Here is a 23736-nt window from a genome sequence, read left to right on the forward strand (position 1 = left end):
CATTAAAGGGTTCCCAGTGTATTCTGTTGGCTGTGTTAGCAGCGTAATTTTGAGTGAATAAATCTTGGCTAGCTCTCACTAGTGGCACCCAGTGTACTGGGTCCCTTGCTCGTGGTTGGACATAAAGCTATCCCTCTCAGATTTCTCATGAGTGCGTGGGTGATGAAAATATAATCTATCCACAACACACAGCATGGACGTGTGAGTAAAAGGAGTTATCCCTGTGATCAGGGTTGAGCTATCGCCAAGCCAAAACATCCTAAATAGGGCATCTCCTCCTTGAGCCACACCTACACTGTGCAATAGCAGAGTATGAACGCTTACTCCTGTCTAACTCTGCAACCTAGGCCATATTAAAATCCTTCTCCACCAAACACAATAGCGCTACTTTTCTCCCCAAGATGATCTTTTAATATTTGGCTCAAAAATTACTTATGTGCTGAGTGGAGGCATACATGTTCAAGAGGACAATTGTGAGCTTTGTAGGGTCATGTTCAGCTTGATGTATCTACAGTGGAGGTGGGGGGGATTTGACCATATACTAAGTATGTGGATTGCGAAATGGGTACCTAACCAAGACTACCTCCCAAGGATCTGTAGGCTAGGCTAGGCTAGGGACAGAACCACCCAAGGTAAGTACCTATGAGTGCGTAGGAGTGCCTTGCTGCATATTGCCTCTCCTGCTGGTTTAGTGAGCACTGAGGCTCATATTGGACTGAACAGGCTTTGTGTTTCAATCAAAACTGGTGTTATAAGAGGAGGTGAGTTTCTAGAGTAAGGATTATGTCTGGATCCCCATTTTTGAGGTTGCTCTACATCAGTTGGCTCTTACCATGGGAATGCAGCCTTTTCACATTAAGTGATATCAGTTTAAGCATCAGCCCAGAGTGGCCATCGCTAAGAAATGCCACCCCAGCTTCCTGTTAATTCCTCTCTTCCATTAACTGCCCTTGTGTGCATGTCCAGACAGCTTGCTTATGACTTCAAAATGTACCCCTCCAGCTCTGAGCCTGCCCCAGCCCTTATGTCCACATGGTCCAACAAGAGACACTATGACGCAGTCCAAGGCCCTTTCTGAAGGACACTGTTACACCACCTCCCCGCCCCACACTCTTCTAGCATTTCATGTGATGATGGTGTGCTTCCTCTCTGCTCAAAGTTATCAGGTTGCTAAGTACATCCTCCTTTGCCTTAGTGCTGTTCGTGTTCCGAGGGTGACTTGGTTCTGGCTTTCTGCACACTGCACACCATTCTGGACAAAAAGCTTGAAGTCTGCCCAGGTCATTAGACTCTTTTATCCTCTCCCTCTGCATGAATGCCTAAGAGACCTCTCGCTTCGAATAGCGATCTCCAGGCCCATCTCTTGCCCTTCCTGCTAAAGATCATGCGGAATTGGTGCCACACAGGTAAGGCAATTTGTGCTCATTTAGAAAGTGACGGGCTGGAACGCCTTCTGCTTTTTCAGAGTCACCATGGAGCGGTCCTGGTAAAGCTGTATTTAATGTTCCTGATCGTCGAAGGGTCCTTTCTCCCATGCCTTTCATTATCTGATAGCGACTTCTAGCCACAGATTCCTTAATTTAGAATAATCCCCAGGTGTCAGACTAGATCTGTAATTTGTTCTTGAGCAATACCCCTGCAAATCTGTAGGAGGCACCATTCGGATCAGTGTGGCGTTGTCTGAACTGGAAGTGATGTGCGCTATGCCAATATATGTGCCACCCCAGCACGCTGACATCAGTTATGTTCTTTCCACGCTATTCAGTGCAGATCCACGCAGGGCTACCCGTCCTCTATCTTTTTTGACTGACCCTTTTATTAATTTTTGTCTAAATTTGTTCGAGACCTTTTCTCCAGCTACGTCCGGATGTCTGCCAGGAAAGCTGGTTTTAATCCTTTTGGCACCGGTCATCGACTGATGTCGGTGACCAACCCGCATTTGGTGTTCCTCTGGTGTTTGGAGCACAACCACGACATGCATCACTTACCACGCCATGCAGCCCAAGGCCTCAAGGGAGCCTCCCTTAAGCTCCTCGCTGCTTGACGCTGCTACGCTCAAGATCTCGCTTGAGAGGAAGGTCCTGAGATCGTTCGCAGAGCCACTCCAGCCACTCATCACAGTCGAAATTGTGAAATCCCACAGGCATAAGAAAGGCAAGACGTCGAAGAGATCTTCAACTTCATCATGTCCTTCGAAGTCGTCTGACAAGACGAGAGAGCATCGGCATTCGAGGCCTAGCTCTGTTGTGGAGCCTGGGCTGACTCCGCATCTCCCACAGTTACTGGGAGCTGAAGCGACCCCGCCCAGTTATGCGAATTCTGAGACCATGCACCTCATATTTGGGTCACCTGTCCCCGCTACAGTGCCTTTGAGCCTCGCAGGCTCTGGAGGGGCCACTACTGGTCTTCCACCAGCTGGTTCGCTCTTGGCGCCAGTCGACCCCCTTGGATCCATTGATGGATCGGAGCAGCGCTGGTGGAGCCACCTCGACCTTCCCCGGCACCTGCTCTAGTGTCCCCATAGTCATCCCTGACTCGGACACAGAGCCAGATGTGCGTCATCTGATGCCTTTTTCACCGCTGAGGGAGAGATCCCTCCCGTCTGAGCCCGTGCCTTATTCTGTCAAAAGGCCTGGTTTTGGGTGCAATGGGAGGGGTCTGAGGACCCTTATGGCTTCAAGTACCCTGCACAAGATATTGAGGACAATTGGTATGAGGAATTGGCAGATGCCGGTGGTTTGTACACCTCCCCAAGCACTGGCTTAGTTTCTCCCCCTACCGTGGCTAAGGAGGAGGGTGCCTCATTATCTATGGTGGTGAGGAGGGCGGCTGAGGTCTTGGACCTTTAGCTAACTTCGGTGGCAGTCAAGATGAACATCTTGACAGAATTGCTTCAGCCAGGAGTTACCTCATCTGAACTCTTATTCCTTTTTAATGAAGCATTCACAGATATCATTGGGATCTGGTCCAAACCCTGCAGAGGTGCCCTTGTGAAAATAACTATTGCCCGCTGCCCTCGCTCCGTTGCAGGGTATCCCAATTTCCTCATTCAGCACCCCACCTTGGAGAGCCTTGTAGTCCAGGTCTCCACATCCTGAGTTAACCCCGGCGTGTTCCCTTCCATTCCACTGGACAGGGAATCCAAGAGGCTGGACACCTTTGGTAAGAGGTTTTTCTCTTCCGCCAGCCTAGCATTGCCATCAGTGAAAACCGCATGCCTGTTGGGCCGATGTACCCACACAGTCTTGGATTCAGTTGTGCAGGTGCTGCCAGTGGTCTCGGATGAGGCCAAGCCATATGGTCACAGGCAATTGCAGAAGGCAGAGATGCAGCAAAGTACACCATCCATTGTGGGCCGGATACGACTGACTCGTAGGGGAGAGCGATTTCATAGTTACTGGCATTGTGAGGCCATGCCTGGCTGAAAACCACTGAAATTCCCTTTGATGGCACATGTCTCTTTGGAGATAAGCCGATGCATTGCTGGAGCGCTTCAAGGACAGGAGGGCTACTGGCAGGTCATTGGGCCTTTCCATGGTCCCTCGTCAATCCCACTCCACCTTTCGTGACCACCGGAGTTTCTTCCAATATCCTTTTATACCCAGCAACCATGGCCAGCAAACTGCATAATCTTTGGTGCCAGAGGATGCACTTCCCACAGACGTGGGACAGGCAGCCAGGGTTGAGCCATTTCACCACCCCTCCCCCGGCGGCCGCAGCCTCCAAATCCCATTAGTATGTCCTCCCACCATCATGGGCATCCAGTGGGGGGCAGAATACGCCATTACCTGCACCGCTGGAGGTCAATGACCTCTGACCGTTGGGTTTTGCAGCTTATCCAAAGGGTCTACTCCCTCGTCTTTGTGAACCCCCACCCACCCATGCCACCTACTTGCAACAAGCTGACAGAGGTCCACCTCTCCTTGCTCCTTGAAAAGGTGTTAGCTCTCTTGGCAACGGAGCTTTAGAGAAGGTACCAGAATCAGAAGTAGGTCGTGGTTGCTATTCCTGCTACTCTCTGGTGTCAAAGAAATAACTGAGGTCTATGTTCTCTTCTAGACCTGTGCCTTCATTTCATAATGCTCATGTCTGCCCTGCACCCAGGAGACTGGATGGTATCGCAGTTGTTACAGGATGCTTCTTTTCACATCCCTGTCCTGCCTGCCTACAGGCGATACCTGTGGTTCACAGTAGGCCAAGAACTCTTGCAGTTTGCTGTGTATCCCTTTGCCTTACCAGTGACCCTTCGGTATTCACGAAAGTGATGGCGGTGGGTGCAACTCATCAGCAGAGCCCAGGAATTCCAGTCTTTCCCTACCTAGTTGATTAGCTGTTGAAGGCAGGCTTGCCCCTATCAGTTGTCTGCAACCTTCACATTAGTATAAACATTTTGCACTAACTGGGGTTCACTATCAATGTGCCGAAGTCACACCTGACTCCTTCTCAGATAATCCTTTTAATCGGAGCTGTTCTGGACACAATGTAGTTTAGGGCCTATCCTACAGAGCGACAAGCCCAGGATATTCAGGCTATGATATTGATGTTTGGGCCTCTATCCTGGATTTCGGTGAGACTGACTTTGAAGCTGTTGGGCCTCATGGCCTTCTGCATCCTTCTTGTGATACATGCCTGTTAGAATGAGGGCTCTGCAGTGAGACCTGAAGTTCCAGTGGGCACAGCATCGTTGAAATCTGACTTGGTCCAGATGTCGGAGGGAACTGCAAGACCTGCAGTGCTGGCTAACGAACTGTGATTGGATCAGTGGCAGACCCCTCTCTGTTCCCCAAAGAGAGCTGACTATAGTATCAGATGTGTCACTTCTGGGCAGGGACGGCCGTCTGGGAGAGGTTGAGATCAGAAGAGCCAAAAAAGGGAAGGTAGTGCAGAAACTGACCATTTCAAGTTTGGTAGTGCTCTGCATCTAAATCTGCTACTCACTGGCCAAAATGCAACTTTCTGAAGGTTTGCAAGCTTATTCTACCAGAGCCAAGGCTGCGACCACTGTGTTAGCTCGCAAAGTACTTGTCCTGGATATCGGTCAGGCAGCAATGTGAGCTTCCCTACGCAACTTTACTAAGCACTACTCTGTACTCTGTAGTTAGGTCTGGTAAGGCGGGCATTTTGCCCGTAGTTACTACAGGCTTTTCTAGTCCAATCCATGTCGCAACCCTACCTCCGGGGTGGTATTGCTTGGGTATATATTCTAAAGTAAGGAATCTGCAGCTAGAAGTCTCTGTAAGATGAACAAGTGCTCCCGTATTGAATCTTTCATAGATTCACATGCTTGTATCTTCTCTGTCATGATGGGAACCCCAGGGTATTTAAAACAAGCTCTCAAGGGGTAGCTGTGGAGAGCAGCTAAGACTTATCCAGGAGGGTGTAAAGCTGGTGTATTTACTACACAAGTCAGTCACTGAGAATCACCCAGGAAAGAACCACACCAATGTTAGAAAAATACTGTAGTATTTATTTCACACCAACACTAAACTACCTTGGTATATATCTCCTCCCCGGAGATGAGCATACACAATATCGGGGGGGGGGGGGGGGGGCAGACCATATACTAAGTGGAATGCAAAATGGGTGCCTCACCAAGACTACCCCCCAAGGATCTGTAGGCCAGGGTAGTCATGGAACCACCCAAGGTAAGTAACTAGGAGTCCCTAGGCGTCTGGGTGCAGAGGTGATACCTAGGGTCAGAGTCCATAGAACAACATGGGGAAGTCGCGGTTAGGGTTTTGGAATTTCAGGAACCTTCCCAGAGGACTCAAGGAAAACCCTTTTGAAGCAGGGAGTTTGGAGAGCACCCCCATTTGTGTATATCCAGGAGCATAGGTGTGTCCAAACCACCCGGAGTCGTCTAGGAGGTACAGGAGCACAATGCCCGCCCTTTTCGAGGGTACTTCAAGGAAGGAGGAGATCTTGGAGTTGCAGCTGTGGAGCCCATGTGAGGATTTAGAACACGGTAGCTGCCTACGAGCTATCCCATGACGGTCGAAGAAATGCAGGAAGGACAGTGGCCGGCAGGACCACCAACAAGCCTTGTCAAATGCAGCAGACTCGTTGCAAGAAGAGTTGCAAAAAGGAGAGCCAGCAAGGTCCAGGGAACTCACCCAGCACAGGTAAGTTAAAGCCGGCCCTCAGCAAGCAGGAGATCTGGCAGGAATCGATGGAGACCCCCGAAGGAGACTTTGGCAGCAGGCACGGGGAGTCGCAGGGAGGCCTCAGCAGCACAACAACGGAGGCGGCCCACGTTGCAGGATATGCAAGGAGGATGTCGCTTTTGCAGCAGGGTGATGCTTGGGTTTGGGGCTTCTAGGAGCTCAATCTAAGGATTGGAGAGTCAACAAGCCTTGGCTACGGAAGACAGAATTGGTGCACAGGGATGCAGCTTCAGGAGGGATTGCAGTCTTCCAAGTTGCATAAAAGACAGGTCAGGCCTCGGGAGAACCACCAAACCGCCACCTGTGTTGTAGAGCCTTGAAGAGTCCGTGGTCCAACCGGATCCACTGACCGGTCATAGACGTTGAGGTGCCTGTGGTTGCAGGAGAGGGACTCCTTCACGCCAAGAAAGATCCCTTCCAGCTGTCCTTGATGCACACAGACTCCTTGTGACTCTGGACGATGCACGGCCGCTGATGTTGTGCAAATCACAGAGACGAAGTTGCAGTAGGAGACTTCCTACGAGGAGCAGTCTTGTCTTTGGGTACGGCACAGCCCAACTGCAGAGTCCAGTGTCCAGGAGCAGAAGAGTCTTTTGAAGGATACTAAAGACTGGTCTTGCAGCAGAATCCCCTTGTTCAAAGAATCTAGGGTCCCACCTTCAGGTGAGCCCCTAAGTAACCCGGGAAGGGGGCTGGACAGCTTCTGCAGTGACACAAGCTATCGGGGGGGGGGGTGTAGGGACTCTACTCTGAGGGTCTGGCCAGTCAGATGCTCCCAGGGAACTCTGCTTATCTTGCATTTGGGATGGCAGAATCAAGAGGTGCTGATCAGGGGGATGGTCACTCCCCTGTCCTTTGTGTAGTTTTGCACCAGAGCATGGGCCAAGGGCTTCTGAACTGCAGCAAACCAATTTATGCAAGGAGGGCACCGAAAGTGCCTTTTAAAGCAGTCTAGTGGTGCTTGGAAGCACCCCTACCCTATCCCAGAGACACCTAATTTCAAAGGAGAGGTGGCTACCACTGCCAGAGTTAGGCTCACCAGCAGGATAGCAGAACAGTGTCTGGGGGGTCGGCTGCAGCACTGGCTTGCATGCAGGCCCTGCAAGGCTGCACAGGAAGACATTGGGGGGGGGGGGGGGGGGTCCTGTATCATGCATCTAACCCTGGAATCAGTGTAGTATATGATCCCAATATGTTTGATGCCAAACATGACCAGGTTCGGTGAATCTATTATGTAGTTGGACATCTTGAGTTTGCCAGTGTCCACTACATACCTTAAAATGGCTTCCTTGCCCTTACAAAGCCCAGAGAAGGGAGTTCCGGGTTTGTAGGCGATCTCTGCTCATGAGGGGTACCCTCACGCTTGAAACCATGCACCCGGTCTGTGGGCTGAAGGGCTTACCTTAGGGGTGACTTATATGGTTTAAGTGCAGTCACCGGGATAGAAGGTAAACTTTATATCTGAAGTGAAAATGTGCATGCACCATTTCACGCAGGCTGCTGTGGCAGACCTGCAGACACAGATTGCATGGGCTCCTATGGGTAGCATAATACATGCTGCAGCCCATGGGGTCCCCTGGTGTACCAATGCCCCGGATACCTTTGTATCATATGCTAGGGACTTACAGGGGTATATTAGTATGCCAATTGTGGTCTGTAGAAAGTACTTACCAGTCAATTTAGAGGAGAGAGCTCTGACACTTGGGTCCTGGTTAGCAGGATCCCAGTGTACTACATTCAAAACACACTGACAATTGGCAAAAAGTGGGGGCAGCCATGTCAGAAAGATCCTACATTCATATGCTCTTCCCCTGCAGAGCCACCATACCTCAGATTGCTTACCGTACGTCGTGTGTGAGGGAGTCTCCCTGAGCTCTGCTCAGGTGCTACAGTTTGTGAACGTTTTACCTTTTTTCTTCTCTCAAGAAAGGAAACATTGGACTGCTTTAGCTCTGAGGTACTGTTTTTCTCTGCATTTTCTACAATTATGTCAGAGGAATCTAAGAGCTTTTCAGAGCATGCAAATCTTGTGGAATGCCAAGACCTTTCTCAGAGGCTCTCCTTTATTGAGTGTCTATACTGTTTCGCTAGATAGTCTCCACCAGAAAGACTGTTACCAAAGATAAGTAACTTGTTCTTTAGGTAGGTCTTGCATCTATTCTGGTTTGGACTGGTCCATCACTGACTTCAGGTCATAGTTATTCACCATTTTGGCAGTAAGACATTCAGGCTTGCCAGTTTTGCCACTCCTGGTCTCCTGGGTATTTGTCCCAATACTCAGTCTCACCTGATAGGCTTCTAACTTCATTCACCAGGCTATACACTGCTGTTAAAGAAATCCCTAAAATTCTCGCATTTCTATATGATGTGATTGAAGTCAGCACAGGAAGTGTGATACCTTGGGCACTTGCCAGTTTTCTGCTGTTGTTTTGTCTAATTCACTGGAGTAAGATGTAATCTATTCATGTAATCTGTCATTTCTAGAGATCTGTTTTATGTATTCTTATCCTCTGCCTTATTTAATCCATTATGGTGTGGTACCTATTTTATGGACTTGAAGCTAAAGCAATGTGCATTTATGATCATGGAAAAAACATTCACATTTACCAATATTAACATTATTGATAGAGTGAGGTGTTGACATCGCATCTCGACTCATGGCTCCACACATGCAAGGAAAGTAATTTACAGATCTGCTTATAATCTATATAAATACAGGCGCACTCATTCAATGTGTGTTCTTTTAAAGCCGTTCTCTTTAGGATCATCTGGATACCAGTTTTTCTCTCTGTCCAACACACGCTGCAAAGTTATAGTTTGTAACATTTGTTAGCAGGTTCTTGATTACCTTCCCTATTAAGAGAAGTTTTATTTTTCGGGCTTGCAGTCATTATATTGATCACTTGATTCACAGAATTAGCTTTGTAGTTTATATCCAAAATAAAGATTTAGCTTCTTCATATCGCCATGAATGAAAAGTGTCGTTTTATTGACCCGGTAACCACGTGGTCCGTATATAAAACAGGCTGCTGGGGTGGTACTAATTACACAACACTGTGGCTAGGAAGAGCCCAAAACATAGGGATTTAGAGTATAGCACCAAGAATTCGAAGCGCTACATTTAAAAAAATATGTTTTTAGCCAATTCTGCTTTGGACACCCACACAAGTGAGGTATCATTTTACTCGGGAGAACAAGGGGAACGCTGGGTGGTAGGACATTTGTGCCGGCACGGTGATTCCACACAAATATGTGGAAAATGTGTTTTTTTCCAGCTAAATTTAAGGTTTGCATGGCATTTTGGGTAGGAAAACGTTGGGGGATCCACGCAAGCCATACCTCATTGGACTCCCCCGGTGTCTAGTTTTCAGAAAGGTTTGGGTTTGGTATTTTCCCAAGATGGCCGCCGGCTCGGGCCAAAATCTCAGGCACCCCAGCCCCCCCCCCAAAACCAGGTAGTTTTGCTCTAGGTAATTTTGAAGTCTCCACAGTACGATTTGGGCCATTTCCTGTTGCATCCACTATGCCTACCCACGCAAGTGAGGTACCGTTTTTATTCAGAGACCTGGGGGAACGCTGGGTGGGAGGAAATTTGTGGATCCACGCAGATTCCAGAACTTTCACATACAGAAATGTGAGGAAAAAATTAGATTTTTCAGCAAAATTTGTGTTTTGCAGGGGATTCTGGGTAGGAGAATGATGGGGGACCCACGCAAGCCATACCTCGCTGGACTCCCCCGGGTGTCTAGTTAGTTTCCAGAAATGAGTGGGTTAGGTAGGTTTCCCTGGATGGCCGCCGAGCCCCTGACCAAAAACTCATGGGACCCCCCTTGCAAAACCAGGTTGGTTTGTGATAGGTAATTTTGATGTTTGCAGTACGTTGTGGGTAAGATAACTGGGTGTTTACTTTACGACAAAAACTACAGTTGTTAGGTTATTCTTAAATGAAATGTACAGCTTGGCAGAGAGACAAAACAAAGATTACTGCACAGCCATCTATTCCTCAAGCACACACACATACTGGTTGAATTTGGCACGAGGGTGAGTGATGGTTCAGTATATAAAATCGTATTAACAAGAGATTTCACAAAAATGAAATGCACTGTCAATAATTGAATGGACAAAAAACGGAACCAGTGACTCGCAGCTCGTGCGCTGTAAAGCCACTTCAAGGCACCAACCGCTTTACAGGCCATTCACACACCTTTAATACATGATACACACCACCATTTACACCACCAGGCACAAAACCAGCCCATTACAACATTCACAAAAAAGGACAAGGTACACCCTGCTTGACAAAAACAGAAAAGACACATTTTTAATCACAACCAACTATTCCTCAAGCACACAAACATACTGGTTGGCTTTGGCACGGTTGCAAGTGATGGTTCAGCATATACGATTTTATTAACAAGAGATTTCACAAAAATTAAATGCACTGTCAATAATTGAATGGACAAAAAAATGAACCAGTGACTCGCAGATCGTGAGCTGTAAAGCCACTTCAAGGCACCAACCGCTTTACAGGCCATTCACACACCTTTCATACATGATACACACATGACCATTTACACCACCAGGTACAAAACCAACACATTACAACATTCACAAAAAGGGACAAGGTACACCCTACTTGACAAAAACAGAAAAGACAAAATTTTAAGCACAACCACCAATTCCTCAAGCACACATACATACTGGTTGGATTTGGCACGAGGGTGAGTGATAGTTCAGTATACACAGTTGTATTAACCAGAGATTTCACAAAAATGAAATGCACTGTTAATTGAAAGGACGAGAAACTGAACCATTGACTCACAGCTCGTCAGCTGTAAAGCCACGACAAGGTACCAACCTCTTTACAGGCCATTCATACACCTTTCATACGTGTGACACATACAAAACCATTCACAATGCCAGCCTCGGGCCCAGCACATTACAACACTCGCACCAGCAGACAGCGCCATTGAAGGGCCCATCACTTTCACACGCCGACATTCCTGACACAGCAACCACACCAGCTCACGGATTGCGTTGAGTGGCGTTTGGCTAGCAGTGTGTGTAGTGACCAGCAGCTAGTCATTACTCGCACACCGCCAGCCAAGCACCAGTCCACGCACGCCACACCGCCAGCCAAGCGCCAGTCCACGCACACCGCCAGCCAAGCGCCAGTCCACGCACACCACCAGCCAAGCGCCAGTCCAAACACACCACCAGCCAAGCGCCAGTCCAAACACACCGCCAGTCCACGCACACCGCCAGTCCACGCACACCGCCAGCCAAGCGCTAGTCCACGCACACTGCCAACCAAGCGCCAGTCCACGCACACCACACCGTCAGCCATGCGCCAGCCCACGGACACCACACCGTCAGCCATGCGCCAGTCCACGCACACGACACCGCCAGCCAAGCGCCAGTCCAAACACACCGCCAGCAAAGCGTCAGTACAAACACACCGCCAGTCAAGCGCCAGTCCACGCACACCGCCAGCCAAGCGCCAATCCAAACACACCTCCAGCCAAGTGCCAGACCATGCACAGCGCCAGACAAGCGCCACTCCACGCACACCACCATCACATTTAGGATTTTTTTTTAAATATAAATGAGAAAACACAAATTGCAAATAGCTACAAATCTACTAACGCAAAAACTGAAACTAAATACACTACGCAAATGCCAACCTTGAAACTGAACAAAAAACATTAAACAATAGAGGCCAGGCAGTTCACTTTACCACTCATGGATGCTCACAAAAATTATTTTGCTTCTGGGACATTCTAAAACAAGCAGGGGCACACAGCCCAGGGTTAGAAGGACACTCTGGGCAGTACATACGAGTCTTCTTCCGCATACCTCTTCGCCAACAGACTCTACATGTCCTACTGGGAAAGTCTTTTGAGGGTGTTGGAGGAATGTGATCAGGAAAGTGGCGATCTTTCAATTTAGCTACATCCTCCACCACTCCAACTCTAGGAACACTTGCCTGTTCCACTAAAACAAGGCTGCCTATTACAGACTCCTGAAACTAAGCAAAAGTCATCTTTGACTCAGGACAAGAATCCTGGAACACAACAAAAGCCTTAAAGGTTGCCAAGTGTAAAAGATGGATAGCCAACTTCTTGGACCAAATGTAAGCCTTACGAAGAGCAGCGTAAGGTTCCAACCTCTGATCTACTCTGTCAACACCACCCATGTGCCTATTGTAGTCTAAAATGCACACAGGTTTACGCGCTTCAGCAACCTGCCCCCAAACAGGCACAGGTGCAGTGCTTTCATCATGGATGGTAGTCAGCATGTAGACCTCTCTCCTGTCTGAAAACTTCACAGCTAGAAGCTCCTCGCAACGCAACGCACTACACTGTCCCCGCACAAGCATTTGACAAACAAGTTCTTTTGGGAAACCTTTACGGTTAGAGCGGATTGTGCCACAAGCAACAGTGTCCACTTAGGTCAATTCCCTGAACAACCGCACACCAGTGTAGAAGTTATCTACATATAAATGGTGGCCTTTGTTAAAAAATCCTCTACCAAGTTCCCACACAATTTTCTCAGTCACTCCAAAAGTGGACGCACGACCAGGGGGGTTAATCCTGGATTCCTTACCGGTGTACACCCTGAAATTAGAGACATATCCAGTCCTACTGTCACACAGCATATACAGCTTAATTCCATAGCGTGCCCTCTTACTAGGAATGTATTGCCTAAAAACCAAGTCGCCCTCGAACAACACCAAAGACTCATCCACTGCAATTTCTTTCCCTGGAGCATTGATCTAACAAAATCGATCAACAAAGTGATCAATGACAGGCCGAATCTCAAAAAGACGGTCACAATCAGGGTGATCTCGTGGCAACGCTGAACCATTATCGACAAAATGCATCATACGAAGCAGAAGCAAATACCTATCATGACTCATGACTGCCGGAAATATAGCAGTTGCCATCAAGGGACTTGTAGACCAATATGAAGACATTGATGGCTTCCTTAGCAAGCCCATCCAAAAAGTTAAACCCAAGAACTTCTTCACCGGGTAGCTCTAGAGTGGGGATTAAGGCTGGCACTGTTGTCCCTCAAAAACTGTTCGGCATACATATTAGTCTTCTCAACAATCTCTGCCAAAAATATAGTCCATAAACAACTGAAAAAAATGTATCGGCAAAAAGCTTTCAGTATTCACTCTACACCCTGGAACACCAGTAAAGTCTGGCAATGCCGGCTGCACCATGCCTGGGGCAACCCAGAGGTCAGCACTTTCAACGGGAAGCCTTGCAGCCCAGATGTCTCTTGCCGCACTATACCAACGGGAAGCCTTGCAGCCCCAGGCTCCAGCCGAGATGCCTCTTGCCACACTATACCAACAGGAAGTCTTGCAGCCCCAGGCTGCAGCTCAGATGCGTCTTGCCACACTATCGGCACATCAATGTCCTCCTCTAACACAGGTACTTCATCCGCACTAAGAGTAGCTTCTTCCGCACTGAAAGTAGCTTCATCATCGGATGATGCCATGTGGGGAGAAAACTCACTGCCTGAATCTTCCCCTCCCACCTCTGCCTCAGAATCAGAGTCGGTCTCTGGACCATGGTCAGAGAGACTCAAAAAGCATACCAATAACCTGCTGAGCAGTAATCCTGTGGCTAGCCACTATCCTCATAAGAAAGGAGACTGCACAAACAAGTCAACAACAACCAACACTGTGCAAAATAAGTAAGTAAAAAAAGTGTGCCTTTATCACAAAGATCTATATACTCAAAAAGTATACGATTCACTTACAAGAGACAGCTACACTCACCAGCACCTACTCTGCAAAGACACAGCAAAAATCAACGATATCCCACTAGAAAGAAAAAAAAAACACATCAAGCACAAATGCAAAAAGTTTTAGACACTCAAAAAACAGAAGCCAAATATACTGGTATTACACAATTTGCCAAAATCCTATTCATGCAGAGAAATGAAACTCCAGTAACGAAACCGCAACCTGCAGCAGTCTAAAAAGCAAAAGCCTTGAACTAGAACAAAAAGGGAGAAATAAAGCATTACAATTCACATTATAACACGCTATGTCACTACCCAAATGGGGGCAGAACGGCCAAATAAACGGGCTGATGCTCCGGGGGGGGGGGGGGGGGGGGGTGCAGACTACACACAATAAAATATGTCCCCTGGAAGCAAAAAACATATACAAAAATATGTCCCCTGGAAGCAACCAATTAAATGCCAAAAAATATAGGTGAACTGTCCCCGGGAAGGGGGGGGGGGGGGGGGGTTAGGCAGTAAAGTCTTAAAAATTATTTAGGCCCATAAGGAAGCGACCCTTGCCAAAGGGGTCGCTTCCATTTAAAATTTAAAACACTCCCTGATATCTAGTGGGGTTTTCTGCCTTCCCTGGGGGCCGAAAGGCCAATTAAACAAAGTCAGAATATACTTTTTATTTTTAAATATGGCCCCTGGGAGCGACCCTTTTAAAAAAATAATAATAATAATTCCCTGGCTCTAGTGGGCTTTTCTGCCCCCTCCCCGTGCCAGAAACGCCAAAAAATATAGGTGATCTGTCCCGGGGAGGGGGGGGGGGGTTGTCGAGGGGCTAGAAAAGTCTTACAAATTATTTAGGCGTATAAGGAAGCGACCCTTGCCCAAGGGGTCGCTTCCATTTAAAACACTCCCTGGTGTCTAGTGGGGTTTTCTGGGGGCAGAAAGGACAATTAAACAAACCGGCAGAATATTCTTTTTAAATAAATATGGCCCCTGGTCGCTTCCAATTTGAAAAAAAAAAAAAAATCCCTGGCTCTAGTGAGCTTATCTCTTCCGCTGCCATCCCCCTCTGTGGGGGCAAGATTGATGCCCCAGGGGGAGCGCCAGCACTTCCCCCAGGGGCTGTGCTCATGACGGAGCGGTTCCGTCATAAGCACAGCCCAGCCGATGCTCATGACAGAACCGCTCCGTCATGAGCATCGAAGGGGTTAACCTAATCCTTACTTGCATATATTTGTTACTTATGGATACATGGGCTTACAATTGAATATATTTATTTAATGATTACTGCACTGATATCCTGTACGTAATATCCCTAGAATGTTAGTATTATGTCTGGACTCTTGGCCGACCTACAGGGACTGGATCTCACCATCCCTTGCCAGTAATAAATATTAACTCCTTAATCGCGGCGAAAATTCCGCCGCAGTGCGGGAGTTTTATTGAGTGGGCGGGGCCACGTCGGCCAACGGACGTGCACAGCACTACCGTGGTAGTGCTTGCGACGGCCGTTGGCCGACACGCAATGGGTTAATGCTATTACTTGTACTAAACCCTTTACATTGAGGAGGATGTTCGGAAAATTGGAGGAGTGAGGTGTTGACTGCACACATTATTCTTTCTGCGTTGAATATTGCTTATCAGTTTATTTGCTGCCCCAGCAATGTAGCTGCTAAATGTTTAACTGTAGTGCCGGTGTAGAAGTTGTATATGTTAACTTGTTTGCCAATTTTCAACTGTTTCACCAGATTCCTAAATGTTTCATATTTTCTCTTCAGTAATTGTTTCAGGTGGGATTTAATAAAAAAAATGTAGATTTTTTTATTATTAAAAGTGTGTATTGAAAATAGCTTATCTTTTCTTTCTCGTGTTAATGCCTAGTGCAAAAAAAGTGTTGTATTATTAGTTTGTCTGCTTAAAGTTTTTCTTTGCTTCATCTGTTAGAGAGGGCAAACGCAGTCTCCTCCACCTCCAAGGCCACCATCTCCTAGCTTTGAATTGGGATTGTCAAGCTTCCCTCCTTTACCTGGGGCTGCAGGCATTTTAAAGACGGAAGATATGTTTGAAAGCAGATTGTCCAGTGTTACACTAGGATCTTCAAAAGAGAAGGCAAGTAGCCTCCATTAAACATTTGTTCATTGCTTCGTAATGACTGGCTACTTGCTAGAAAAACAGTAGTTTTTGTTATCCAGATACTAGTTCCACTACTGATTTTGCATCATTAAAATATCCCAGAAGACAATTTTACAACTTGGCATCTTTATTTTGTGAACATCTCCCAGAATTTGTGTGAATCACTTTATATTACAATGTATAAAAGGCACCATCAATTTCTGTGCTGCAGATGCAGGGACTTCAAATTGCCGCAAAGCAGACCGGTTTATGTGTGAATAGTCATTCAAGTACATTGGTTATTTTTAGATTTTTTTAAACCTCTTGATAATTATCCCCAGGCTATTGCTACTTGTGTACTACATTAAGTTCATGCATGGAATTTTGAAGACTGGCCCACACTCCATGTCACTTTGTTATGATTGCAAATGCTGGTATCGCAGAAATACGTAGCCAGTTGCAGTAGGATTGTCAGACCCCTTTCAATGGAGCCATAGGATCGACAGGGGCTACTGGGCCACGATTATGGTGGTAGAGGTAATTAGTCACTGGTGTCAAAGGGCCCGTCCTTCTATGGCTCTGCACACTGGGCCAAGTATAACCCTTCCAACACTTGACTCTCGATAGCAAGGGCAAGCAGTCAGAGGCTCTTCACGGTGATACTGTTGGGTACTTGAGCTTAACAGTTAGTCAACCAACACTGTAAATTAAGTGTCTAAGCCAATGCTTATCTTTTAGAAAACAAAAGTACTTTGTAATGACACAGCAGTTCTGAGCACTACACAGTCCAACTTAATGTACAGGGCAGTAATCATGGGCACAGTTATTCCCTTATGTCCCCTATTCCAGTCAGTTTCCTTTGAGGTAATCCCACCCAAGTGTCTTTGATGGTCAGTCCCCACCCTTTGAGTGCTCCCCCTCTCCCGCCAATAGTCAGGTAAAAGCATGAATACTGTGCAGTTTTCATTTCCCACACAAGTCAAATGCGCACACAGTTCAGGGTTTCTTTCAGTTTTTATCCCTGGTAGTATAGGGGATATGCAATAATCCTCTCACTCCTCCAGAGTGTATCCGATGGCCCTGCTGCACTCCTGCAGTTTGTGGCCAGGGCAAAAGATGGTTCCATCGCAGCTGGGTAGGTCAGACGCAGGCTGCATCTTGGTAAATGAGACCGCCTGCTTAGTGAGTGAATGCAGTAATAATTGCCGATACAGCCGTAACCAGCCCGATAGGAAGAGATACTTGAAAAGGTTCCCGCCAGGAACCAGTTAGGAGAAACAAGGGGAACCCACTGCAGCGCGGGTCACTCCTAGCATTCTGTCAGGTAGTCAACTCTCTGTGGATCTCCTCAGTCCCTGGAACACACTGAACCTCTCTCTTCCTGGGAAGTGTCATCTTGTACATTTTCATGCAGACTCCTTACCTCTCAACAGAAAGGTAGGCTTCTAGGCTCTTGGGGTAGATCCCCATCTCTTTTAGCAGAAAGTGCAGATTTCAGGTGATATCCCCTCACCTCTAGGGGAACTGGCTGTTTGGCAGACACCTGCCCTGGTCACTCAGCAGAGCTTCGAGTACTCTGAAGAACACTCCTTTCCCTGGTCATGAAGGACTTTGAACTGAAGCGAAGCGGGGTGGTTTGAGTCCCACTTTTATAAGAAACCTCTAGTCTGAGAATATGTATCCTTTTTTTTTTTTTTTTTTTTTTTAATATTTTTATTCTTACATTTTTCCTTATACATACATCCCCTCCTTATCCACCCCCCACCCTATCCTGAACATTATTCTTTGTACATGCATGAATCAGGTAAACTTATAATAACATAAGCATTACATTATACTTCAACCGTCAAACAATTATATTATAGTATTTCAATGGTTCACCTTACCGGAGACTTTTTGGCCGTGTATTATTAGAGCCTTTCCATTACATTTCATAATTTGGATAGTTTAAAATCTACTCTCGTGACTCAAGGTTTTGCATCAATGGATCCCAGATTCCCAGCCCTAATTTCTTTTTATTCCGCCCCTTCCTTCTATAGATAGCTATCTTGAGGCTATAAGAAGCCAATAATTGGGCCCGCCACTGTTGAAAAACGGGTGGGTTTGGATCCAACCAGACCGAGGCCAGACATATTCTAAGGATTGCCATAGATATAAATATCAACCCTTGCATGTTATTTGGTCGAATATTGCCATCTATACCTAGCATTATTTCTCCTGTTGTAATTTCAATTCCTACATTGAAGATTTCGGATAAAAAGCCGGAGATATCCCTGATCAGGCCTTGTAATGTGTCACAGGTTGCAAATATATGTACAATGTCGGCCTCATACAATGAGAATCGTGGGCATTCTGTACCTTTACCCGAGCCCCATTTGGCTATCTTATTTGGTGTATAGTATAATTGAAAAAGCGTTTTATAATATTGGGCTTGCAATCTTGCTGACATTAGAATAGATTGAAATAATTCGTACGATCTCACACATGACTCTGTCGTTGTCCCCAGTTTTTCCTGCCATTTTGCGACAAATTTATTCATGTCATCGGGGAGTACGGTAACCAAGCTATCATAAATTTCACCGATCTTTATTGCTTTGTTACCCTTTATTATTTCAATGGTCTGAATTCTCTGAAATTTTGAACGTCCGCCCCCTTTCTTTATCAAAAAATCTCTAACCTGAAGAAATTTAAAGAAGTATCTTATGTTCTAGCATGTACTCATTTCTTAAATCTTCAAATGATTTGATCCCCGATGATGAATAGAAGCAACCAATTTGAGTGATCCCAGCATTTAGCCAGTTATTCATATAGGTATCATTAAAGATCTCTGGGAGATTACAGTTTTCCAATAAAGGAGTGTAATAGGAAAACCTTCCGATTCCGAGCAGTTTACGCATATTATTCCAGGCGATATGTATGCCTGCTAAGGTTTTGAATCGTACTCTTTTAAAGTAGCAGTTGTGTATATGTCGCCATAGGTACCCGCTAGCCTCATTACCCAAGATTAGCTCTTGTGGTGTTGGTATATCCCTGTTTGGCCTGTTGTCCCTATTAGAGATTAATAGTACTTTACAGTATTTCAGGATTGTGGCCCACCAATATACTCTGAGGTTGGGCAGGGCGAGGCCGCCTCTTTCTTTCGGAAGAAAGATGTATCTAAGCGCCCTGCGAGGTCTTCTATATCCCCATATGAAGCGTGAAAACATGTCTATGATTTTAAATGTTTGTGGTCTAAACTCCAAGCATATTGTCCTGAGAAAATATAGAAATTTTGGGAAGAAGAGCATCTTTATCACATTGCATCTACCTCCAATCGTTAAGTGCAGGTTATTTAATCTATTTAGGTCTTTTTCGGTTTGTTTTATAAGAGGATCTAAATTAATGTTCACCAGATTTTCCAGATTGGCTGTTATATTTACCCCCAGATAGATGGCACTCTCTACCACCCGATCGTCGTTGCTCACAAAGTTTTTTGCCTCCTCTTCCATCGCATTCATTGCCGTGCCTGGGTCACTTGTAACCAGTGCAATATCATCTGCATAGGCTAAGGTCTTTGTATCGCCATTTGTGGTCTTTATTGGTGGGATTTGCCGGATTATTTTCAAGTCTACGGATAAAGGAATCAATAAAAATTGCGAATAATAGGGGGGAGCATGGGCATCCCTGCCTTGTCCCTCTGGTTATATCTATTTTTCCAGATGCTGCCCCATTCACCATTATTACTGCTTCTGGATTTATATATAACATTTGAATAGCTTGGATAAACGATTCCCCTATACCGCACTTCGACATTGCTGACCAAAGATATCGCCAGGAGACCCTATCAAAGGCTTTCTCTGCGTCTAATAATACAAGTGCCATAGGGTCCCCTGCTATCTCGGTAATGTCAAACAGTGTGATCACTCTCTGTACATGGTCGGTGGTAGATCTTTCCGGAATACATCCATGTTGTCGGTTTGATACGATTTTGTTAATGATTGGTGCCAATCTGCTGGCAAGTAATTTTGCATATATTTTAGAGTCGCAATTTATTAGAGTGATGGGGCGATAGGATCCAAGTTCTGCCGCGTCTTTATTTTTCTTCAAAAAAACTACAATTCTGATGGATACATCTGCCAGTGGATTCCTCACCTTGTGAATACCCCTGCGCCAGCAACATTCGGAAACTTTTGTAGCAGTCCACGCCGATGAGGTCGCAGACGACGTCACAGAGGAACGGCACCGCTCGAGAAGACCTCGTCGGCGTGATGACGTCAGTTCCCTTTATTCCGCGCCGTCGAAGCCAACGGATTTCGGGAATCGCTGTTAGCGTCGTTGATACTTTGTGTATTCTGAGTATTATTCCTGTTCTCTGTCGAAGATGTCGACAAAAAAGTCTGGTTTTAAGCCTTGCAGGGAGTGTGGCAAGCATATGTCCATCACAGATCCTCATGAGGACTGTGTGTGGTGTTTATCGTCGGACCACGATGTGGATGACTGTACCAGCTGCCGGAAGATGAACACGAAGCCCCTTAAGGAACGGGAGGCAAAACTCTTCATCGCAAAAATGAAGAAGGAGAAGAGAGGGAGAAGAAGATCGAGAACGAGGTCGAGGTCTAGATCGAAGTCGAGGTTGGCGTCGAAGTCGACTTCGGGACATGCTTCTCATGCCAAGAAGCATAAGAAAAAAAGAAGGCACTCGTCTCGACGCCATTCTGATAAGAGCTCGGCGCCGAAGTCACCTGCTCGGCGTCGGAAGGACTCTGTTTCTCCCTCTCCTGTGCCGGATTCGCCTGCTGGTCCTTCATCTCCGGTGGTCTCCTTGTCTCCGGCTTCACCGGTTCCAGCACGGACTCCGACGCCGGTTCCATCTCCGGCTCCGGCCCCGGAACAACTTCAAGCCCCGGGTGAGCCAGCGACGCTGCTGATTCCACCGTCGGCGCTGAGTCCGGTGAGGCCTGACCAGTACCCTGCCTTCCCTGGTCCAGGTCAGGAACCCTCGCATTACTTAAATGCGATGTATGGGGTGTTTGCTCGAGCAATGTACACCACTGGTGCACCTGCGGGTCCCATGGGTCCCATGGCATTTAATTTGGGGGTGCCGCAAGTATTTCCGCAGGCCCCTTTCATACCCTTCTTCCCAACGACGCTGTCTTGGAATCCTCCGGCTCCGAAGATGTCGACGCCGCTTCCATCCTCGCCGGCTCCTGCAGATCCACGCTCGACGCCGGCGCCATCGGATTCGCATACGGCGATGATTCGGATTCGTTCCAGGAGGGATACTCAGAGGATAATGGAAGAGCAGAGGTACCTTCAGGAGGAAGCGGAAGAGGGGGAATTGGTGGAGTCGGATGAAATATTCGAAGAGCTTAAAGAAGCTAGTGGTTTGGATCTGTCTCCTGAGTGGGAGATTACTCCACCGTCGGATGAGCCCTCTAAGGACGTTGCTCCATACCATTCAGTTATTAGGAAGGCTGCGGAGCTGCTTGATCTCCAGCTACCATCTACGGAGTTTAAGTCGAACATTTTAACTGAGGTACTACATTCTCCCACGGCGGTATCTGAGCCTTTACTTCCCTTTAATGAGGCCATTGTGGAACCTCTATTAGAGGTGTGGCGCAAGCCCTTTTCTGCTCCTGCTGTCTCCAAGACAATTGCTAGGAGATATAGAGCAGCCCCAGGGATCCGGAATGTTTGACGTCACATCCTTCACCGGAGAGCCTGGTGATTCAGGCAGCTTGTTCGGGAAAGTCTAAGGGGGCTTTCCCTCAGGTTCCTGGGGACAGAGAGGCTAAAAGGCTGGACCAGTCTGCAAAAAAAGTATTTTCATCGGCCAGCATGGCTTTGAAATCAACAAACGCCACTTGTCTTTTGGGACGCTATGTGCACGCACTGATGGATTCGGCTAAAAGACTGGTGCCAAAACTGCCTGAGGAGGAGAGAACTGAGTTCAGTAACATCTTGACTGATGCTCAGGCGGCAGCACGTCAGGTGATCCAGAGTGGGCTGGACACTGCAGATTCTGTTGCAAGGATCATGGGGTCTTCTGTCGCAACCAGAAGGCGTGCCTGGTTAAAATCTTCTGAGTTCTCACAGGATGTGCAGTCGACTCTATTGGACCTGCCATTTGACGGATCTGGTCTGTTTGGCAAGAAGGCAGATGGTGCTCTGGAGCGATTCAAGGACAGCAAGGCGACAGCTAAATCTCTGGGCCTGCAGTCTCAGTCGAGGGGGTCGTTTAAGAGGTATAGAGGGTTCGGAAGGACCTCTTTTCGAACCTATAGGCAGACCCAGCAGCAGCAACAGCAGCAGCAGCAAAGTTCCTCGTCCAGAGGTTTCAGGGGAAGAATCAGGGGCCGCACTCGTGGCCGGCAACTCTCCTCCTCCTCTTCTTCTTCCTCAGCCCCTCCCACCACCGCAAAGCAGCCCTAGATTCGCCATTCCGGATCATGCTGGTCCTGTGGGGGGCCGGCTTACCCATTTTCTACAAGATTGGGAATCTGTAACTACAGATCTCTGGGTTCTGGTTCTTGTAGAAAATGGGTACGCCCTTCCCTTTCGGGAATTCCCTCCAAATTACCCTCCTTGTCAAGGGTCTTGCTCGGAGGACCACCGTCTTTTCCTGCAGGAGGAAGTCCTGAAGTTGTTTCAGAAAGATGCGATGGAGGTGGTTCCAGAGCGGGAGAGGGGTCAGGGATGCTACTCCCGGTATTTTCTGATTCCGAAAAAGGACGGCAGATTGCGTCCGATATTGGACCTCAGAATCTTGAATCTTTTTCTAAAACAAGAAAAGTTCAAGATGCTCACCCTTGCTCAGGTTCTTCAAGCGCTGAATCAGGAGTACTGGATGGTGTCGATCGACTTGCAGGATGCGTATTTTCACATCCCAATCCTGAAATCGCACAGAAAGTATCTCCGTTTCACGGTAGGGTCGCAACATTATCAGTTTGCGGTCCTACCGTTTGGTCTTACTTCTGCACCCCGAGTCTTCACGAAGGTGATGGCAGTGGTGGCAGCCCATCTCAGAAGGTCGGGATTTCAGTTTTCCCCTATCTGGACGACTGGCTGATCAATGCGGAGTCGCCAGAGAAGGTGCTGCACCATCTGCAGGACACAACTCAGTTGTTCAAATTGTGTTTCTCGATAAACGTGCCCAAATCTCACCTGGTGCCCTCTCAGCGCAACCTGTTCATAGGTGCGGTACTGGACACTACTGTGTGTCGAGCATTCCCTCCTCCTCAAAGGATTCTCGACATACAGGAAATGATTCCTTTATTTTACAACGGAGCGGTCGTTCCAGTTCTGAAGGTCCTTCGCCTGTTCGGTCTGTTCGCCTCCTGCATTCTGTTGGTCAACCATGCACGCTGGCAAATGAGGGCGCTCCAGTGGTGCCTCCGCAAGCAGTGGTATCAGCACAAAGGGGCTCTCAGGGAGTCTGTGAGGATCTCCAGGGAAGCTGCAGCGGATCTATTTTGGTGGAGCGTGGAGGGCAATCTGTCCCAAGGCAAGTCCTTCCAGCTGCCTCCATCGGTGGCCACGGTGATAACGGATGCATCCACTTTAGGGTGGGGTGCTCATCTGGGGGATCTGGAGATCAAGGGTCTTTGGTCTCCAGAGGAAAGGTTGCTTCACATCAACCTTCTGGAGTTACGGGCGATTCGTTTGGCGCTCAAGGCCTTCCTCCCTTCCCTTCGCGGTCAGTCTGTTAAAGTCCTGACGGACAACA

The 23736-nt window shown here is 47.4% G+C and overlaps 1 protein-coding gene across 3 annotated transcripts in view; it reads left to right on the forward strand.

The window, feature by feature from the left end:
* LARP4B (La ribonucleoprotein 4B) overlaps positions 1–23736 on the forward strand; it is an 843857-nt gene that overhangs the window by 700279 nt on the left and 119842 nt on the right. For all 3 annotated transcript variants that reach the window (XM_085631918.1, XM_085631912.1, XM_085631914.1), the window contains one exon: positions 15864–16028. In XM_085631918.1, the coding sequence (XP_085488044.1) occupies positions 15864–16028 (165 nt within the window). The remainder of the gene's footprint in view (positions 1–15863; positions 16029–23736) is intronic.

This window comes from Triturus cristatus, chromosome 10 (genome assembly GCF_964204655.1).
Source record: "Triturus cristatus chromosome 10, aTriCri1.1, whole genome shotgun sequence".
Classification (NCBI taxonomy): domain Eukaryota; kingdom Metazoa; phylum Chordata; class Amphibia; order Caudata; family Salamandridae; genus Triturus; species Triturus cristatus.